This window comes from Patiria miniata, unplaced genomic scaffold, assembly GCF_015706575.1.
Source record: "Patiria miniata isolate m_02_andy unplaced genomic scaffold, ASM1570657v1 HiC_scaffold_5, whole genome shotgun sequence".
Classification (NCBI taxonomy): Eukaryota; Metazoa; Echinodermata; class Asteroidea; order Valvatida; family Asterinidae; genus Patiria; species Patiria miniata.
The window spans coordinates 21,403,939-21,426,866 of NW_024037072.1; the positions used below are offsets into that span (position 1 = coordinate 21,403,939).

The 22,928-nt window shown below is 40.3% G+C and overlaps 1 protein-coding gene across 1 annotated transcript in view; it reads left to right on the forward strand.

Moving 5' to 3' along the window:
* Positions 1-376: 376 nt before the first annotated feature.
* The window catches only part of LOC119740384 (TNF receptor-associated factor 3-like), a 35,954-nt gene continuing 13,402 nt past the window's right edge, over positions 377-22,928 (forward strand). Inside the window, exons 1-5 of the mRNA XM_038215659.1 lie at positions 377-670; positions 6,822-6,854; positions 13,509-13,889; positions 18,919-19,255; positions 22,020-22,097. Coding sequence (XP_038071587.1) covers positions 13,633-13,889; positions 18,919-19,255; positions 22,020-22,097 — 672 coding nt within the window. The 5' untranslated portion in view covers positions 377-670; positions 6,822-6,854; positions 13,509-13,632. The remainder of the gene's footprint in view (positions 671-6,821; positions 6,855-13,508; positions 13,890-18,918; positions 19,256-22,019; positions 22,098-22,928) is intronic.

The window sequence follows — 22,928 nt, forward strand, 5'->3', positions numbered from 1 at the left end:
GGCGTCATCAGGTGTCAAAGTACAAGCGATTTAACTGAAGAATGACCAATTAATTTCTTTCATACTCTTGAACGAACTAATCAGTGATGGTTGTGTATTGCCAACAAGACACCTCGAAACAGGGGCTTGATGCTGCCATTTTGATTCGTACATGTCTAACGCAGCCCGTTTTGCTCGCAGAATATTTACAACGTAAAACTAAAAGCGGTTGTCGTCAACCTCGTCCCCAGTGCTTACTTTATTTCCAACCGCGTTTCCAATTCTGCGCGACACCCTGGAGACGAGGTTGAGTTGTCGTATAACAAACACAAGTAACGAGGACAAGGCGCCCTCTGTTGCCAGTGGCATCATAATTTCATTATTACCCATACTTCAAAATGGTATAGTCGTCCCGTCTTAAGGCAACATGGCGGCGCTTTCCGGCCTGTTCGTGCGAAGAAGTGAAGCTTGAGTGAGACTGAGAGAGATCGTTTTCACGTGAAGAAAAGAAAATTCCGTTTCCATTAATAATGTTTTATCTCTTAACCGCAGTTTAAAAAAGGTGTCTTAAATGAGTTGACTCTAAAAAGTGTAATTGCGATTGGGTGACGTTGCTTGACGGTAATTAGTACTATCACTATCAGCCTAGTACCACGTGAGGGGAGAGCCCCAAATTCCAAAAAAGTCGAATGTAAGTACAAATTTGCTTAATTTGCACGTTTTAAGATAATTCAAGTTGGACTGAGACCGTTGTTGTTACTTAGAATTGTTGTTTTATGTAACTTATCCCTGGTTCCTACATTTTTTTAAAAACTAGGCCCCTATGGTTTTAAATATGACAAATATAATAATTTATAAAGCAAGGCACTTTACCATGTTTACCACTATTGCTTCGTCCTTCGGATGGGACGTGAAGCTGTAGGTCCCGTGTGTTGTGTAATGCACGTTAAAGAACCCAGTAACACTTGTCGCTAAGAGAAGGGGTTCGCCCCGGTGTTTCTGGCAGTGTCCGCAGCACCTTGTAAACCCTGGTGCCACATAATGGGTCTCATCTCTCATGTACTTCATTCATCTAGTAATAGACATAACTCCCAGTGCCTTAAGTTGAGTACCTCAGTACTCTGTTGCGATAATGCCTGAATAGGTTTCTGCAATGTAGCCATACAGATACAGATACAGACACTAGGCCTAGTCAATTACAAAAATGTGACAAAGAGTCTCACTCAGATGGGGGGTGTCGGTCACTTCGCCCCGTTTCCACTTCGCCCCTAACCACTTCGCCCCTAACCACTTCGCCCCATTTCCTCTTCGCCCCATCCCCAACCTCGTCCCTAGTGCTTACTTTATTTCCAACCTCGTTGGTAGGCATGTAGTGGTGGGCGCGTACTGCATGCTGGACACCCAGGCGACGAGGTTGTCCCATCCCCACTTTGCCACATTACCACACTGCCCCACGCCACTTCGCCCTATCCTCACTTCGCCCCATTCCCACTTCCTGTAAGAAATTACTGTTTATGTAGACTGACATGACTGAAATGAAACGATGTAATGATTTTGGATGTGGGTCATTCCATGAAGTTGAGACTGACAAAGTGTTACATTGGGGTCAAATTTTCAAATTGCTTGTACAAGTTTTGAGTATGCATTTTTTTGACAGCCTATACATTGTGGTTTAACAATTCATTCAAATTTAAGTCACATGATTTTGGAAAGTTGGTAAATTTGTACGCAAAATATACATGTTCACATGTAATGACTATGGAGAAGTTGTAACCGGAAGCCACGTCCTGTCATTCAAACCTTGTTTTGTTCATAATTAATACTTAAAAATGCTTCAAATTCACACCAAACTTGAGTTTATCATCAAAGAGCTTCATTTAATAATATCCATACTTATATACTTTTAAAGACTGCTAAATTATTATTTCCAACAACAACAACAAAAAATAATGGTTGTGGATCACGGTAACGTGGGACACCACTACATCACAATGCAGTATTCTTCACCTCGATATGAATGGAACTAAATGTTGTTTGTGTTTAGAAACGTTCCTACCATAGTGCGGCAGTTGGGTTGGCCCAACTATAGTTAGGACTGGAGTTGCGCCGGATGCTTGATGGAGGGTGTTAATGTTCCGCGGCGCTGGCACCATGTATTTGTCGTGTCTGCGCATGCCGCAGGGCTGGCCGGCCACGTGGTACTGCCAGGTTGGATGAGTTGTCCAGCTAGCTGGGTTTTATACCGAGTCCAGCAACGTTTTTTATGCAAAATTCAAAGATTGGCGTGGCCCAGCTATTGATTGGCGCCATCAATAGCTAATGTCAATGGTCCCAAGTAAAGTCAGACATGTATCAGAGCTGTAGGGAGTCCAGCAACATTTTTTATGCAAAATTCAAAGATTGGCATGGCCCAGCTATAGATGGGCCCCACCCATAGCTAATGTCAATGGTCCCAAGTAAAGTCAGACATGTAGGGCCTATCAGAGCTGTTTTTAGGGAATTTTTTATAGTTGTACATCAATGTAACCTTTGTTGGGACTGAGAAATAAAAAGATTGGAGTGGCTCAACTATAGATTGGCCCCATCAATAGCTAATTTCAATGGTCCCATGTAAAGTCAGACGTGTATCAGGGCTGCAGGGAATGTTTTATAGTTGTACATCAATGTAAACTATAGTTGGGACACAGCAAATTAAAAAGATTGGAGTGGCCCAACTATTGATGGGCCCCCTTGATGACTCCTACATGTAACTACAGTGTATAGTTGGGCCAGCCCAACTGTGGAACTACAGTTACTAGGACCGTCCATAGAGCTATATTAAATTACTAGAGCGCTAACTTCTTGTACAACATAATGCCTGCTGGGCGCATCCATGTTTGGATGGAACATGTGAACTTGCTTTCAACGATATATGCTTTGCCTAAGTTGTTATTTACAAAACAAATTATATGTAAAAATTGATGTGATGTCATCATGACATCATCACGTGACATGTGATGTCATAATTCAAAGCTCTATGCGAATGTAATCACATATTATATGCCACCATTTATTATAAACGGAACTACACATCCTTCCTGGATGGAACTTATACTTGAAACTTTACATGTCACATGTCACAAAAAGTTACTGAAACCGCCCTGTGTTTGTCCATAAACATAAATGTCTAGTCTTCAATGTCAAGTTGTCAAGTTCAACATAATTTTTTTTAAATTTCATTGAATAGATCTGGGCAATATTATTCATTCATCTGACAAGACCAAGTTGGACCCAGACCAAGTTGGACCCAGACCAACTTGGACCCAGACCAACTTGGACCCAGACCAACTCGGACCCAGACCAACTCGGACCCAGACCAACTCGGACCTAGACCAACTCGGACCCAGACCAACTTGGACCTAGACCAACTCGGACCCAGACCAACTCGGACCTAGACCAACTCGGACCCAGACCAACTTGGACCCTGACCAACTTGGACCCTGACCAACTTGGACCCTGACCAACTTTGACCCAGACCAACTCGAACCCAGATTTACTAAAACCCAAACAAAGATGGATTCAGACATGCCAGACCAACTTGGACCCATGCCAAATCCCATCCACCCAACTTTAAAGCTACATGTATAGTCCATCATTTGCAGCTATCCAAAAAGTGACTGACGTAATTATTGTTGAAAAACATACTTGGTTGAAAGATAGCAAGGGGACTAAACTCCCTGTGAAATTATTCTTTCTGGCAAGCTGTCATTTTGAAGAAATCAACGAAAGAAGGCTTTTCCAACGGTGCTTCTTAAGACGCACTGTTGGAAATTTCCATTAGTAGTTCGTTTTTTTATTCTGCGAAATGCGTGCAAGCGTTGACACGACGCACACGTACGGGCGCCATCTATAATTCGTCGGATCAGTGTGCAACAACGCGTAGCTGCATTTGGCTCGGTAAGAACGTGTCTCGGCTGCTGAATTCAGGCCCAATTCAAAACATGATTCAGCAACTTTTGATTTAAATCAAGATCCTAGAATGCTGTTTTTCTTGAAATAGCTGAATCTGAGCTGAAAGTTCATCAGGTTACTTGTTCAGAACCCTACTTTAGATTTTGAGCACTTTTGATGCTTCAAACGAACAAAATGCACAAATTACAAATGATGGAATATACCTTTAACGCATTCATGACAAACTCAGTGCTCTTCCCACTTGCACTTGTTGCACATTTTAACTCATTTCATAATTTTTCATTTGGCAGTCTAAGTTACTTTTATTTTTTTGGTGTATACTTTACTCTACTTTACTCATTCCTGTTATTTCTTTTAAATTTAATGTTTTATTTATTTTTGTTGTACTGCACAACCTCATTTTGGTAATATTTATATCTTTTATTTGTTTTGTGTCAAGTGTTGTCTTGTAACATCAGCTACATTTTGTACCGTAGTCTTTTTGTTGTTTGTTTTGTAATCTTTGTTAATTTTGTTATCATGACAGTCCATGAAGTGCAGTGTTTTATTTTGGTTATGTTCTTTCATTGCTTTATTAAATTAATAATTACTTTGCTTATTTTGAATGCTTAACTCTATTTTTATCTGTAATAGGCCTATTTAATAGATTTTTTAACAATCTGCATGACCTCTGACAGAAATACATGCAAGCGAATGAATAAAAAAATATATAAAAAAAAACATGCCCACCAAATATTTAAGATTTTATTTCTATAAAATTCTTCTTTAGATCCGTGAACTTTGATCACAGATACGCATAAAAAAAACTTGATAAATTTCAACCATAAACTCAATAAATGAACACTTAATCAAAAGTTGGTGACACTGCAGATAGCAATCCGGGTGATTCCATTTATTAGGGTACCAATTGTAACTTGCTACTTTCAACTGTTACCAACATCAATTTATACTCAACAAAACCTTCAAAATTGGTATGATGAATATGCGTCATTTTTTTTATCAAAAACAGGCTAAAATTACAACTTTTTACGCAGAAATTTGTGGCATAAAATGGACCATGATAAAACTTAACCTTTTTCTTTTGGGGAGGGGGTACCTTGGTTATTTGTGAACTGAATGACACGAATGATGGTTAACCCATTGTTTTTGAAAATAAAACTCACATTTTATGAACAATTTGATATTTTCTTATTATCTTTTGTTTTTCTTGTGTTACCAACATCAATTTATACTCAACAAAACCTTCAATATTGGTATCATGAATATGCGTAATTTTTATCAAAAACATGCAAAAATTACAACTTTTTACGTTGAACTTTGTGGCATAAAATGGACCATGATAAAACTTAACCAAGGTACCCCCCTCCCCAAAAGAAAAAGATTATTTGTGAACTGAATGATGGTTAACCCATTGTTTTTGAAAATAAAACTCACATTTTATGAACAATTTGATATTTTCTTATTATAAAAGGTTTCGCAAAAATGGGTTTCACATGTAAACTTTTGGTGTCCCGTTTTACACGCGAAATTGTGTGGTTGTTCTAGCCATACCAACTACTACAGCCTTGTTATTTTCATGTATAATGTAAGCCTGTACTTGGTTTGAAATCATTGAAATGTTTTACAATTTAATTCAAGCAAGCAATAAAAATATGGGAATTTTTAATTTGGAAAAAAACTTTGGTGTCCCACCCATATTTACATTGTGAAACTTTACAATTACGATAAACAGTATTTGCTCAACTTAATATGTTGACATTTATAGCTAAAAATATTATTTTCATGGACATTTTTTATATGTCAGCACAAAACATTCTGAAAAACGTGTTTCATATATCCAGAATTTGACATTTAAGGCACAAAAATGTTGGTGTCCCACCCTAAACTACATGTACATGTATTTACTCGCGAAACTTTGTTTTAGCACCATAATTGGGTGATAAAAATATTGACAGACTTATAATTGCATTCTCAGCCTGAAATTAGCCAAGTCATCTAAAGTGCACACATAAATGGTATAAATAGATTTTAATGTGGTTCTAATGTGACAAAAAGCATTTTGGTGTCCCATTTACACGTGAAACTCATAATTTCTCGATAAAACAAGACATTTTGAGGGTTAGCATTAACTTTGACCCTTGAAAAGAACTTAAGTACCTCTATTTTCAAGAAACTTCCCAAATATGTAAATTCACATGAGAGTTTTGCAAAATAAATGATGAAAAGTGATGATTTGTGCATTAAGTGCCAAATATGTGCATGTCACAAGTTGGTACCCGAACAGCTGGAATCATCCTTCCCCAAGGAGTAATTTGGTCCTAAAGGAATGAGCAAAAAAAAAAAAAAGTTGCATTAGGCAGGTGAAACATTTTTTCTAGAAATGGCAAATGTAAAGATTTTATCAAGTCGAGGCCAACACTTGTAAATTTCTATCAATAGGCCCTAGTAAACTCATTTCACTTTATTAACAAACTGTGGCATATCCCACCTTTTTTGTTTCACACTTTGACCTGCTCACAGCCACACTCATTCATCTACAGGTTAAGAATGGTCTTAAAACCAGCCATAGCTCATTCAAAGGAAATGTTATTGTTGAAGATGGTTTCTTGAATTTACAGCAGACTTTAGTATTAGTTTCGGTAAAGTTAAAATCAGATTGAAAACTTTCAACTACATTTTTACATTACTACATTGTTTAGTTACATAGTGTATGATTATACAGTCAAAACCAAGATGATTAGAGGGTTTTGTTAACTGACATGACTGATCAGAAGATCATACTTTTCTTACATTAGTCCCTCCAAATGTATAGACAATCTTGGCCATATCTCAAGCCTTCAAATACCTGTATGATTTTAACATGTTCACCCCTGTCTTGTGTACTTCTGTAGGCCAACAGTCAGAAGAGGCCGTGAACATACAGGGTGAGTAAAAAAAAACGGACCTCAAACCCCACAAAAATATATTTCATATTTAAAAACATATGTAGCGTGAAAAATAATAATGACTGGAAAGCCAATGTCATAAGCTCCTTTTAGATGAAAAAGATTACTGAAATTTCTCAATCCGTTCAAAGAATATAACCATTTAAACACAATGACCCTAAAACCTCTTTTTTCACAAAAAAATCATTTCGAGAATCGTGGTCACAATTTTCTTCAAAAGCGATCAAACCTCAGTTTGACAGTTGAACATTTTCAACAAAGTACAAAGTCTTTTTTGAAGGCCTGTCTTAAAAAGAAGTGGATTTTATAAATCATATTGTTTGCGTAAGCAGGGTTGTTAATGTGTACCAAAGTTGTTAACAGTTGTTGAAACATGTATCCTGTGTCATTTTCTTTGTTGTTCGAAAAAGTCAAAATACACAATAAATTGCCGTTTTTAGACAAAACGGGTCGTTGCGTTTAAATGGTGATACTTTTTGAAGGGATTGATGAGCAATTTCAGTAATTTTTTTTCATCTAAAAGTAGTTTCTGAAATTGGCTTTCCAGTCACTATTATTTTTGGTGCTATCGGTTAGGCCAAAAAAAAAAATATTCGGTCTCTGGTCAGACCAAAGTTTCGGAATTGACGCGGCCACGCGGTTTTTTTTTTTTTTTTTTTTTTCTTCAAGCTTGGATTGTTCAGACAAGGTGGGTACTATTTTGCTTTTTTGGTGTCCTCATGTACATTGGTGTCCTCCATAATTTGCCTTGGTGCTTTCGATCATTTGCCTTGGTGCAATTTCCCATTCCTTGGTGCTATAGTAAAAAAAAATTGAGGAGGTGCGGAAATAGAGGGCGCTGTTGGAGCTACCGCGGAACATTTTGGGAAAAAAAAGATCAACGCGCATGATTAAAATCGACGCGCGCGCTGACCAGAGACCAACTTATTATTTTTTTTGGCCTTATAGTCCAGTTACGACTTCTTGGATAATATTTTGTGCATTCCAGAACCACAAGGTGGGAATATATGACACATTGTCATGTACAATGTATACTTGACAAGCGGCTGCTGTGTGCATACTGTACATGTATATTTGCAAAGTGATGTGAAGGCAAATAGTGCACCGTAAGTCATTGCAAATATTTTTTGGAAAGTTTTGCCTTATTTTTAGGACCCCAGTTTTATTAGCCTTTGCTCTAGTTGAGTTTTCTGATGAGGGACTCGAGTCGAGTTTAGTCATTTGCTTGTATAGTGACTGAAGTCGAGTTGAGTCATGCACCCACAGGGACTCGAGTTGAGTTCCCGGTACCGTAAGTTATCAAAAATTGTGACTTGAGTCATTGTCATGACAACTCTGAGATGGCGTGACTGGTGTTTCTGAACAGAGCAGAGAAATGAGGTGAGTTGAAAAGACAGAAATCTATCATCTTGCATATATTAAGATTAAGATTTGGGATAAAATGAGCTGGATTAACAGAATGTTTGACAGAACCACAATGCTTTGCATGTCTTTCTGTTGTGTTCCAAATGGGGGTGGTTTGAGGTTAGCCTAGATGTCCTTTCTCCTACATTTACTAATTGTGTCCTCCATTGCATAGAAATTAGAAAGTTGTTTCATGGACTCTCTCACAGTAAAAAATGGAGTCCATAATGGGCTAGTTTTGAGGAAATTGTACAAGTATTTATGTGTTGTATAATATACCAGTCTCTGGTTTATTTGCAGGTCAACTGAATTATATGAAACTGTATCTTAAATTGTATGGTTTATTTCAGGTACATGTATGCCAGATTCTGAAAAGAAACATCTCCGTGCAATTTGATAGAAGGCAATAAACTACCTTTTCTGTCAAGAGAAAAGACCAAGAAAATTGACACGTTTAAAGTTGCAGTCATGAGCTTTACAAAAAAAATGTGCAGAGAAACATTCTAAAAGTTTTCCAGTTCAGCGGACATTATGGATGAGTAAGGGTAAACAGCACTGGATCTGATAGGGGGACGGCAGGTTCATCGTTTTGCAACATGACGTTAAGAACCTCAAACTGTTCCTGCAGTATCTCTAAAAAGCTACAAAGTATTAAAGCTAGCTCGCCATGGATTAGGAATGAGATATTTTTTTCCTGGAGGTTGACCTACTGGTATATGTTTACCTTTGGCACCCTTCCTCCCTGAAACCCCAGTCCTCAGTGAGTCCCAAGCTCCAATTCGTTTTGCCTATGGGTCACCTATACCCTTGGCACCCAAGATTCCTCCCTGAAACCCCAGTCGTCAGTGAGTCCCAGCTCCAATTTGTTTTCCCTATGGGTCACCTATACCCTTGGCACCCAAGATTCCTCCCTGAAACCCCAGTCGTCAGTGAGTCCCAGCTCCAATTTGTTTTGCCTATGGGTCACCTATACCCTTGGCACCCAAGATTCCTTCCTGAAACCCCAGTCGTCAGTGAGTCCCAGCTCCAATTTGTTTTGCCTATGGGTCACCTATACCCTTGGCACCCAAGATTCCTTCCTGAAACCCCAGTCGTCAGTGAGTCCCCAGCTCCAATTTGTTTTGCCTATGGGTCACCTATACCCTTGGCACCCAAGATTCCTTCCTGAAACCCCAGTCGTCAGTGAGTCCCCAGCTCCAATTTGTTTTGCCTATGGGTCACCTATACCCTTGGCACCCAAGATTCCTCCCTGAAACCCCAGTCGTCAGTGAGTCCCAGCTCCAATTTGCTTTGCCTATGGGTCACCTATACCCTTGGCACCCAAGATTCCTCCCTGAAACCCCAGTCGTCAGTGAGTCCCAAGCTCCAATTTGCTTTGCCTATGGATCACCTATACCCTTGGCACCCAAGATTCCTCCCTGAAACCCCATGGACTAAACTGCTGTTGGATCGACTAAACTGCTGTTAACATTGTATATGGACAGCAACTTCAAGCACAGCCTCTGTTTCTTCCTACTCTGACAAATTCAAGCATGTACACAGTCTTGGCTTTTAAAGCTTGGATGAAGAGCGAAGGAAAAGATTCATTTTGTGTCAATCACTGAAGGAGTCCCCAGGTGACCTCCTTTGATCTCCCTTTACATTCCGTATCAGTTTTAAAATATGTCAACCCAGTTTAACTCAGGCATATTACAGGAAGCTTAAGAAAAAATTGAAAGATATATATACATGTATTAACAAAAATGAGCAAAATAGTTTTTATTTTAGAATGAAATCTAACATTTTCAAGAAAATTTAAAATGGAAATTTTGGGAGATAATTATCCCGAGGTCAAAGAGAACCCTGCCTTGGCAAAAACAACAAACTTAGTCAAACTCTGGTGTGCAACATAATCTGGAGTGCAACATCTGGTGTGCAACATCTGGTGTGACATGCTGAGTGGGAGGTTTAACATGCAAATGGATATGCACCAGTAATTAACTATTTAACCTTACCAACCATTATTTGCAATTCCATTTTATGTACATATGTATACACCATTGGCAGTAGTAATTGGTATAAATGTGTAACATTGGCATGTAGAAGGCACTGTATCTGTGTCATGTACAAAAGACCTTTCACCTAACCATAACCATTACAATACCTCTAAATCTCTGCATGTTTTGACTACCTTACGTGGCATGGGTGGTGCAGTGCATAAACCACGCGCCTCTCACTGCTGTTACATGTACCTGGGTTCCATTTCTGACTCGGGTCATACATCATGACTTGTTTGAGTAGAGTTGTTCGTTAATTCTATTCCTGTGCCATGAGGATCTTTCTCCTCTCCGGCTCCTCTGGTATTCCTCGTTATATCCTCAACACTTTTGGTCTGGCTGTACTCCGTGGTAAGACATGTTGTATGTATTGCGGATACCAATAGGAAGAATGCAAAACCCCAACAGTCCTGAATCCTCCATAGTCAGGTGGCATACAGTCGGAATCTTGACCGACTGGCATGACTGGTCCAAAGCACCAAACTTGGCAGATACCGGTAGATTCTTATAGCCCTAAAGAACATATTTAGAAGGGGTGACACCTGAAATTGTTTTGGGAAGGGTGCTTATTTTCCATAAAGCTTTAATCCCTGCCATGTGATATATTTATTCCCGTATTTGGGTAGATGTTTATTTTTTAATTTTTTTGTAAAGTATGGGGATTGTACTTTCATGTCCTTACTTAAATAACATTTTCTAAAGCATATTGGAGACTTGAAGATTATAAGGACGTAATAAAGATCCAAAATGGCTATCATTATACCCTTAAGTTGCGCGCATTTCCTTTTTCATCAGATATCATTCAGTAGTCTTGCCAAACCTCGGTATTGATGAGCTTCAAATTCACAAAGCTACTTACTGGCAAAGTTAGCCTGAAAAAATAAATTGGAAAAAGTGAACATTATATCATCTTGATTTTTAGGCTAAGGGTTACATGGGAGACTTGATCAAGTTCAAGGATGAATCCCCCAAAATAAGAGTTATTGTTTTTTTTACAATAATGATGTCTACTTCCAAATGTTTTCTTACTAATAATTTTGGGAATTTCTTTGAACCTGTTTAAGTCCCCACGTTAGGCATCCCCTCCCCTACTTTTTAGCCCAATTTACGGACACCTCGTTTTTCCCTGTTTTTGTTTTCTGGGCTTAATATTACAATGTTATCATTGTTCACAAGACGGCGGGGATTAATGATTTATGCAAATTAGGCACCCTTCCCAAAAGAATTTTAGGTGTCACCCCTTCTAATTGTCTTCTCTAGGGCTATAACTATCTGCCAAGTTTGGTGCTTTAGACCAGTCGGTCAGTCAGGTGGCAGCAAGTCATTTTTTGCAAGTCCAAGTCAAGTCACAAGTCATTGTTTGCAAGTCCAAGTCAAGTCACAAGTCATTAGGTCCAGTCACAAGTCAAGTCACAAGTCATTAGGTCCAGTCACAAGTCAAGTCACAAGTCATTTGGTCTAAAAACAAGTCAAGTCACAAGTATCTTTGTCCCAGAACACGTCAAGTTGCACATTATTTTGTCCAGCTGTAATAAGTAAAAGAATTAACCTGGCGTGAACTATACGAGTTATTTTGAACATGCCTCCTTTAATGTGTTGCAATTACTAATCTTGTAGTTTATCACATATCTTTCGGATATTAGCCCTTTGTATACTTTAATAAATTTACTTTACATTGTAGAAATAAATGTTGAGATGACCGTGAAAAAAAGACTTCCTCACTCGATTACATGTAGTATACTAACAATTTATTGTTCAATTTTCATGTATACTAAACGCCTACCAATGGGTAAGGCTATCCGGTATTTTACATGCAATTGACAAAGGCCTGCTTTCTTTTCATGAAAGGTTCCTTTCAAAGTTTGTTCAACCAATACATTAAGCAAGAGACAATTGGTCATTGAAAACTGTAGTTTGTTGTGACAGTCTTATTGAAAACTTTTGAAACTAGTGGGAACTATTCATTTTACTGGATTCAGTGGTCTATTTTCTGGAATGAAAAGGCTAATTAAAAGTATAATAGCTTAATTAAAGTGTATTGGGTCGCTCGAGTAGCGTCTGACTTGGGTTGGTAACAAGTCATTTTTTGCAATCCCAAGTCAAGTCACAAGTCATTGTTTGCAAGTCCAAGTCAAGTCACAAATCAAAGCTGGTATTTACAAGTCAAGTCACAAGTCACAAAAATAGCGACTCTAGTCCGACTCGAGTCCAAGTCACATGACTCGAGTCAGCAACTTTGTGAGATACCCCACAAAACCCTGTTAACCAGTTCATGCTGGGATTATTTTGACAAGAACGGAAGCGCGGGATTACTTTTCACTCAACTTCATGCCAGGCGGGTTGAAGCCACCACCTTCGGGCATCACACTCGTATTTCCAGCCTCGCTCGCTGCGAGCGGGTCACTGACAGATATTTCCGGCCTCGCTCATTGCGTGGTTATCTGTTCTGAATACCGAAAAACATTTGCATGTATACATGGCCTCCGGCGCGAATTGCACCTTGCAAAACCTCGAGGTAAACCTTGAGTTATCGCCTGACCTCCATTCTCGGTCCCACAAAATCCTCCAGGTGGTTTTTGAGGATTTAGGATGATTGAGTCTGAATTGCAAAAAAGTGTCTGTTGAATTTGGAGTCTGTGGAGTTTATCTATGGCACTGTTTATTAAGGCTAAGTTTTTACTTAGTACCGGTAGTAATTGGAGGATTTTGCTGGATTGAGGATGGTTCCTAGTCAAAAGGGCTTTGGAGTTAGGGTTAATTTTTGCATTCTACCCTAAAGCACCTTTATACATGCCTTCGGCGCAACCACATTGTCGATGCATCCTTTACAATTCAGCTTCTGCTGTGAATAAGGATGATAAACCCCCAATTTTTTCTTATTTTTTTTTTAAATTAAAGAAATAAATAACAGCTCATTGTATGATGTTACTTACATAATTTTGAGAAATGGTTATAAGATTCCTTTGCACCATATTAAGAAAATCTTTTAGTTGTTATTTAGAATTTCTTTTATTGCTACTTGTAACTGTGCATTTTAGTTGTGGGTATAATGTGAGCTACATGTATTGTGTAATGAAAAAAATGTGTGTGCCTGCGTGGGTCAATGTTTGCTTAAACATCTAAACAATGTTACTTGACCAATGTGGTTTTACGTCATTGCTTTACTTGTAAAACCCTTTTTTTCCCTCTCTAGAAATTAAATGTTTGGTAAAGGCGGCTCAATTGGCACGCATGAACAAGGAGAGTCAAACACTGTCGTCGGAACTACTTTTGATTAATCAGTTAATCACTGGTAGTGTCATCCAGATCTCATCCAAATGGCCTCCGGTCTATCCTCCATCAACCCGTTGCAGAGTGACCTGCCTCCCTCGGGTCATCCCAGCTTCATCAGCCCATCAGCGGCCGCCACACCCCCGCAGTCTCTGCTGGAGACCAAGGGGATACCCCTGGAGTGTTTTATAGAAGATTTGGACCAGCAGTTCATCTGCGTCCATTGTAAGAAGGGCCTGCGATGGGCCATGCAGACGAGTTGTGGCTGCAGGTCATGCTATGGATGCCTACAGAGATATATCAAGTAAGTAACATTTGTAAAAATGAGTTGAGATGAGTGATGAAAACGAGGCTGAGCATATCCATGTAATCAAGTTCTCTTGGCTTAAAGACATGATGGATAATTTGCTTTTCATGTATTTGTAACCACACTATCCAGCTGTCTATCCCTGTAAAATATGAGCCTCCTAGACCAAGTACTGAATAACATAATGTCATCTTTATTGGGATACGAGCAGTGGCAAAGCCACGGGGGGGGGGGGGGGGGGGGGGGGGGGACCGCCCCCCCCAGAAACCTTGTCGCCCCCCCCCCCCCCCCAGTCGACCCCCACTGAGATTTTGAGTTTCTAAAAAAATTATCATTGATCTACATGACGCCATGGGCCCTATTATGTACTACAATGTATCTTTTGCTTAGAAAATATTGGTGAAAGTGGTCAGAAATTGCCTCAGATAGCACCACAGAGCATTTAGAATCCAAAATTTTTCGGGGCCCTTAAGCGGGCCCCGAACCCCGCGCCTATAGCTCAGAATTCTGGTAGCTGATTCAATGACTCCAACCTCGAAAACAATGTTCACAATATGCCTTTAGCTGAAAAAACCTCGAAAATTATGTTTAAATTATTATCTTTTGTGTTAAGATAATTATTGGTTAAAGTGGTAAGAAATTGCCTCAGATCACACCACAGAGCATCGAAAATCCATTTTTTTTTTCGGGGCCCTTAAGCGGGCCCCGAACCCCACGCCAATAGCTCAGAATACCGATAGCTGATTCAATGTTTCCAACCTCGAAACGATGTTCAAATAATTATCTTTTGCCAAGAAAATATTAGTTAAAACATGGAGGAAAGTAGTAAGAAATTGCTTTAAATCACACCACAGAACATCTAGAATCCATTTTTTTTCGGGGCCCTTAAGCGGGCCCTGAACCCCATGCCGTAACGGCTTCGCGCTTCGCGCTTGCATCAGCAATGATCGAGGTATGTCCCCCCCCCCCCCACTTTTGAGAAGCGATTGATGCCCCTGCTTGACGCCCCCCCATGAAATGTTCCAGCCCCCCCCCCTGAAAAATTCCTGGCTACGCCACTGGATACGAGGTCATTGATGGAAATCCAGTGATTAAAGAAAATAAAGAAAAACATAAGCCAAGGCCATGTACAGTGCTGTGCATGCAATTGTACATGTACACAATACATGTACATTTAATGTTGTTGACTCAGAATATTGAGGACTGGACACGGGTCCACACACAGACATGGGTGCAGCCATGTTGTGAATATGAGTGATGCATGCTGGGACACATACATTAGGCATTACGATGTATCGATTAATCACGTACTGCTGCACCCTCTAACATCTATATATATGAGAGAAGTTTACTTCCCGAGACGATGTTTGCTCCTGAAAGGATCCGCGGGCTCCCGCGGCCCCAAAATCGCTCCACGTCCGTGGAAAAATGCGGAGGGTGTCTTCCGGCGGGTTGGACACTTCGGGTCGTCCTGATTTTCCCGTACGGACCGGCGATCCTTTTCGTCTATTTTTCGTGACTGCATTATGCGCAGGAATTTGCCGTCGTGTGTGCTTTCACGTTGACTGCCTGGCTGCCCCCTGTCCTGGCTTTTCTGCGTGTCTAGACTGTGCGAGGTCAGCGGCTTCGACGTAGGGGTTCCGTTTACGTGTTCTACTCAGCCGTTCTGCAAAAGCGTTCACCAAATTGTGGTATGGGGTGACCTTGGTAAAATATTTTTTCTCCATGGTGCGTGGCCACCAAGTGCCCCTATTCTTTCATGTGCTTCGCTTGCCGCCCCTGCGCCGAGTGCAACGAATACTCAGAAGGACTACACATTAAGTATGCCTTGCGCGGTCTGACCAATCGAAAGTCTACACTGCGTAGTATTTCCGGGCTATGCAAAACTGTCGATGGCAACGCGTACTGCAGCCTGCTCCACACCCTGGAAACGAGGTTGGGTCTACGGTGCTCGCTATTTGCATGATTTGAAGCACAAGCATGTGAGTGACGTGTATAGTGCTCTGTTGCTTCCATCGTGTGTTAATACAGCTCCATGCTTCCACCAAGGCTGAGCGTTGCGAGTTCGCTGCCCGCCACAGTGTTGCGTTATAATTTCGGGGGCCTGTCTGGGATCAACGAAGGATCGATGCATTGCTTCAAACATCGCGATCTTAAACGCAGTCACATAAAAAATCAACGAAAATGTGTCCGATCCGGCGGAAGACACCCTCCACATTTTTCCACGGACGTGGAGCGATTTTGGCGTCGCGAAAGACCGCGGTCTCAGATCGTTTCAGGAGCAAACATTTCTCGGAGGCCGAGTAAAATTTGCTCTTATATAGATGGTTGACCCAAGTTGAATAACAGTTGACTCGACAAGTTCCTCGCAGACAGTCTCGCAAATTGTAAGACGTTCAAGTTTACGTTTGTTGAAGAGTCCAATATACTGAAACTTAATTATGACCTAATCAGCCTTCGCCTGTGTACTACGGCAAGCCTTTCAAGTACGTTTTCTCACAAATGCCACTGCCTCACAAAATGCCAATTTAACAGACCAACGGGAACATTTACAGACTGTTGCCATGGTACATAATTATCATGGGCGTCAATCGGTGGGGGACGGGGAATCCCTCCACCCCCCCCCCCCCCATTTTAAAGCGGTGGAGACTTTTTTGGTCCCCTCCCCCCCACTTTTCTTCCCCGAATAAAAATTGTAGCTACTACATGTATAATGATTCTATTACTCAGAATAGCTGATTCAATGACACCAAACTCGAAAATGATGTTTAAAAGATGATCTTTTGCTAAAAAAAAAAATTGTTTTAGTGGTCAGAAATTGCCTCAGATCGCACCACAGAAATTGCTTTTCTATAACTGCATGTCTTCTCAACTAAATCCCCCAATTACATTCATCTCCCCACATTTTCATCCCCAACTCTACGCCCTACCCGATCTATGATCGGGTAAATCAACGAGGGATTGATGCATTGCTTCAATATTGTGATCTTTGAACTATGTTGGGTTGGAATAACGAAGAGTGCATAAAAAATAATATTGACGGTTGTTGGCTGTTTGGCCTTGCTTATATTATGGTTGAACCATGCCAACTTGAATAAAATAGTTAAATCGACTTTTTCCTCGCAGGTCTCGCAAATTGTAAGAAGTTCAAGTTTACGTTTGTTGAAGAGTCCAATACTGTACCTTCATAATGACCTTCCTCCATGATTCAGACTATGTAATTTTATGGTAACACACTCAACATTTTTATTGCAAATGCCACCTTCACGTTTCATTCCATTATGATTTATTGTCAAAACAGTACAATCAGCCTTCGCCTGAGTACTATACGGTTAGTCTTTCAACTCAGTTTTCCCACATTAACAAACGCGACTGCCTCACAAAATGCAATTTAACAGACCAACGGGAAAATTTACAGACAGTTATACATGCCATGGTACATAATTATCATGGGCGCGGCGTCAATCGGTGGGGGACGGGGGACCCCCACCCCAACATTTTAAAGCGGGCAATATCGTTTGGTTCCCTACCCCCACTTTTTCTTCCCCGAATAAACATTGTAGCCTACTATAATATTCTTTTGCTCAGAACAGCTGATTCAATGACTCCAAACTCGAAAATGATGTTTAAAAGATGATCTTTTGTTTTACTATCGTACGTGGTCAGAAATTGCCTCAGATCGCGTCACCGTAAATTGCTTTTCTATAGCTACATGTCTTCTCAACTAAATCCCCCATTTACATTTAACTCCCCACACTTTCAACCCCAACACAAATACGCCCTACCCGATCTATGATCGGGTAAATCAGCTTGTTGTGAATAAAGGCAAACAGCTTTAATGAAGTGGACATTAGTTTCATTGGGTGAATTGTAAACTGGAGTCTGCTTACTGAAAGTTTGAGTGTTTCACCGAAAAGTAAAGATCATTTATCAAGTTATATATTCAGGCCAAAATAAATGTCAAAATATCTCTGTCATTTAAGTACAGGGTTGGATATAACTGGTTAAGCAAATGTGACAAGGTAAACAATCAACTATCCTAACCAAAATAGTTCATGCAATTATATGTTAAAAAGATGCAAAAACTGTAATGGCCTGGGTAGTGAGATAGACTGTCCAGTACCCAATGCTTGTACAAAGGAATTACAAGTATTCTGCCCATATCTTTGACGAGTACAACACAGGTTTGTAAGTCAAACTATTTTCAAGAAGTCCGGTAGTCGGGGATAGTTCCAGATCGTCAACATTGGGATCAACAGCACAAATCAAGAGTGGGCAAGGCAATTTACCGAACACACAAAACTGTCTAGAGTATTTGGGGTTCGGCTTGGAAATGTAACCAGAACAGGTCATGACTGGCTGTGATGTAGGTGCTTGGACGCTGGCGGGTTGAGAGGCTGGATCTTGCAGAGGTAGGTAGAAATCGGGTAGGTGCCGGCGGTTGCCAAATGCTGTTGGACGATTCCAAGCTGATCGTGTCCTTGTAATGATTGGAGATGGAGCACTTGCCCTGGTTTCAGTGGTTGAAGAGGCTGGGGAGATTTGTCGTATGAAGACTTCTTCTGCTGGCATTCTTACTTAACTATGCTACGCCAGGGCGTATCTAGATGTTGGTTTCAGAAGGGATGATGAGGTTGAGATTTTTGTTCTAAGCCGCTGTGACATTAGCCGTTGGGGAGGTGAGCCAAGCCGAGGGTTGGTTTGAAAGTAGCGGATGTTCAGCAGGTTTCGGTACAGGTCTGAACCTTCACATTTTGTCTTCTCGAGTAGTCAGGTAGTGTTTGGGGCTCTAGACAGAGCTTTCCGCGAGGTCGTTGGACTGAGGGAATGGGACTACATGTACTCGTCCTATGCTGGAAACCCAAAGACTCTGCAAACTGTTTGAATCAAACTGCTGTCTAGTGGCTTGCTACATGCACTCATCAATCTCCAACTTTGCTGGATTTTGTTTGAAAGGTCACCGCTAATTTTGCAGTTTGGAAAACTTCACCATAATTTTGCTCTCATTTGTTCTTCCTGAATGTAGGGAACAAGGTGACAGTCTGAAATGCCCCAGTTGCGGGGACGAGTTCAGTAAAGATGACATCGCCAAGGACAGTTTTGCGAGAAAAAAAATGGAGCAATGCAAAATGTATTGTGCTAACAAAAGTCGGGGATGCAAAGAACAGGTGCCGCTGAAGAAAATGGATGAACATCTGCAACAGGAGTGCAACTATGAGCTGATCAACTGCATGCATCGCAGCAAAGGTTGCCTCCAGCGAGTGCAGAGAAACCAGCTCGTCCAACACTTGGAAAAGGAGTGTGCCTTCCGTCGGCAAAAATGCAGATACTGTGGGGATGACTTTGTAAAGAATGAACTGGAGGTAGGTTTGAGCATGGAAAAATAAGAACTTATTCCTCCATGGCTTACGCAACCCATCAGTATGGCGCATTGGGGAAGGATTGACATACAACATAAAGATAATTGTACCGCCTCCTGTACAAGTGTACACATTTTCATTGTGTCTGCTTGTTGGAACTTGAACACGGGTACAAAAAAGCAATGGTTTAAATCTGAAGTTGTCATTAATATCAATATTAGGCTTTGCCCTTCCCGGCGTATAAACACTGTAACTCAATGTTTTACCTCCCGAGTGAAAGTACCCACTGCTATGTACATCAGATTCGAACCAGCCAACTGAGCCCGTTAGCTCCGTGGTCGAGTAGTAAGACGTCTGCCCTAGAAAGCAGGAGGTCGTGGGTGCAAGTCCCACCCGAGTGACTTTTTTGCAACTTTCACTCGGGAGGTAACACACTGAGTAAACGGTGTTTATACAACGGTGAAGGGTTAAGCCTGATATTGATTTACATCACCCTGACGCATATATTTTATCTTGCGAATCATCATGAATACCGGTACTTCTCTTCAGAATGGAAAAAAATATTAAAAAAGGTTATTTGAAGACAGACAGACCCCCTAATTTTTTTTTAAAAGGTGATGTTGGCTCTTTGACTATGTACAAGGAATTAATAGAGCTTGTTGTCTCCATCAAACATCATTTAGGCAATGTATCGGCTCACCTTAAAAAGATTTGAAGAATCACCAAATAAGAGTATTCTACATGTACATGTACTTATCTTTAATACAGTTTAAAAGAGGTTTTTGTGGTACTTTGATTTCTTATGAAAGAAAGTTGTAAGCAGCAGTTGGAGAAGGTGGTAGTACATGTACATACCGGTAGTCATACATTTACATGTATGTATTCGTAATTGTAACAGTTTGAGGTTAGTAAAAAAAATTTAAAAAGACTGATCACCATATCCAGTAGTATACATGTATCAAATGAGCAGCTCAGTAATTTAAGTAAGCAGTCTTATTACATACATGTACACATTGTATTTTGCTTCTGGTCTTTCCCAAGTCGGAATCAGGAAGTCATTATTTATGTAAAATAAATTAAGCGTATGGCAAATTGACAGTATTTTGCATAGCTAATTAATGAAACCTTGGCTCGAATGGTAACATTTGAAACACAACTACCGGTATGTACCAGTGTTGGAGCCAAGGCTTTGACCCTCAAGGCCAAGGCCAAGGCTTTGACCCTCAAGGCCAAGGCTTTGACCCTCAAGCCTCGAGGCCAAGGCCAAGGCTTAACCCTCAAGGCCAAGGCCAAGGCCCTGTTTTATGAAATGACCACTGATATAGAACTATTTGGGGGGGGGGGGCATGGCCCCTTTTGGCCCCCCCTGGATCCGCCCTTATCATCACTTATCAACATTTCTTTAATTGCAATCAACATGCTCGCATAGGCCTACACCGTTTTATGACTGTACTGTATCTATTAAAGTATAAGTTCAGGTCTTCAATATGGTTTAACTAAACAAAATAATGATTTACTTCTATATTGACACACAATTCTCCCAAGTGTAACAAAAGGGGGATCCAAGAAACTGATTTGGGAAATTTTTATTTGCTGGCCCAACATGGTCAGAAATATCAGCATACCCTAAAACAGATACATGCAAATCTTTAGCACTTATCAGGGAGACATATACAACCAATCATATCTATTCCATAGTTATATGCAATTAAAGTGATCATCTCATTAGCCCCACAAGTGTACGGAATATTTTTGCAGCAAATCTACACTGGTAACAAAATGTGATGCTACAAAAGTGGAAGTGTGCCCAACACACAAATCTATAGGGTGCTTCCCTCCTCCATGGTAATACGATTAAAATAGTAACAGCAAAATTTCGAACAGATTTATCTGGAAAATGCAAAAATCTATGGGCCTTGAAGAGCCTTGACTCAAAATTGCAAGGCCCTGAACCCTCAAGGCCAAGGCCAAGGCTTTTGCCCTCAAGCCTCGAGGCCAAGGCCAAGGCCCTAAAACCCAGCCTTAAGGCAGCCTTAAGGCCAAGGCCCAGCATCAAGGCACTACATCACTGCTATGTACCAATATTTCTGGATGTGTCTACATTGCTAATATGTGGTAAGGCCAAAAAAACATATATATTTCTGCTACCGATTACATAGCATTCGAAAAGAGAGTTTGGATGTAGGGAATTTTTTGTGTACGATCATATGGAGGCATCTGTGTGTTATCAAGGGTAAGATGGTTTTGTTGTTTTTTTTTTTTTTCATTTTTCCTATGAAAGACATCGGGGTAGGGGCTGTCAGAATCACGTACCGGTATGTAGGGAAACCAGAAGCAGAACTATTTTTTCTTTTTTGCCTAATTTGTAATTCCTCTGTGTTTCTTCCCATCATTGTTTAGACTAACAAAATTGTACTTGTACGGGCCCATATTAATGAAAATTTAAGCAAATATAACGTATGCCTTAATTCGCATGTACACGTATGCATTCTTTAGACTCAATATTTCACTGAATTTGATGATCATTTGAATGCTCTATGAACATGGTTCTGTTATAAAAAAAAAATAGCTGTAGTTAAAGGTCGTGAAAATGCAAACAAACAAATCTTGTCCAGGTCTCCATATTGGCAGTTTGGAAGTAAACTTGGACACATATTTTTTCTTAACCTTTTTTTGCCGACATTTGACATTAATATCTAAAATATTAGGCTTCTTAGATTTTGTAGATATTCACTAACTCTTTGTTGTCAACTGTTTTGTTTTTCAGTTACATGAGAAGGAGTGTAAGAAATTCTTGGATAAATGCCCAAACAATTGTGGAGAAAGGCTCATCCATAAAGATAAAGTAAGTCTGAGGTTTCTTTTTAACGATGTTGCAGAGAAGTTTTGCCGTGAAAGTGCTACATCGAAACTCTCTGGGTTTCACCTGGTATTTATAAGGGATTTTGCAGGATAGAGGAAGGCATAGCCAAGCCACAATTTTGTTACATGGACCTCGTGCCCCTTGAAGGTTTGAGTACAGAGAATTTACCCATGGTTTTTGGAAGATAGAAAAGGGTATTCATCAGGGATTCAGGGTTGACGAAGTTAGCCAATTTTTCACTGCAACTTATGTACATGTACATGTACAAGCAACTGCTTGTGTGTTTATACCCCCCAAAAGATACAGTTTTGGAAAACCTATTGCTGTTGAATCATTTATGATCAAAAATTGCATTGTTGTGTCTTAATGTCTTCATTTTTCCTTGGCATTTGTATAAATTTGCTTTTTACACCGTGAATATCGCATCTTGAAATAACCACCTATTTCCTGAATTACTAAAGAATTCAGAATGAAGAATTCAGTCCGTCCAGTGCAGTAAGTGGAAACATTGCGATATACAATCAGGAGCAATCAACAGCACCAGTCATACATTAAGCAACTTGGGGTATGCTGTTGTACCCCTACTGATGTACCCAACCGATCCTGCCTTCATCCCTGGCTTGGAGACTTATGCGATGGAGGAAAATCAAGACCTATCTCATTTGAATCAAGCAAGCATCCAAGGAGTATGCTGTCTGACACAATGTGAAGCTGCACCCAAAGATTGCTTATTACAGCGATGCTTTGATCAATGATGGAATGCAGTACATTGTCATCCAGATTGCAAGTGAAAGAACTACATGCGCTATAAAC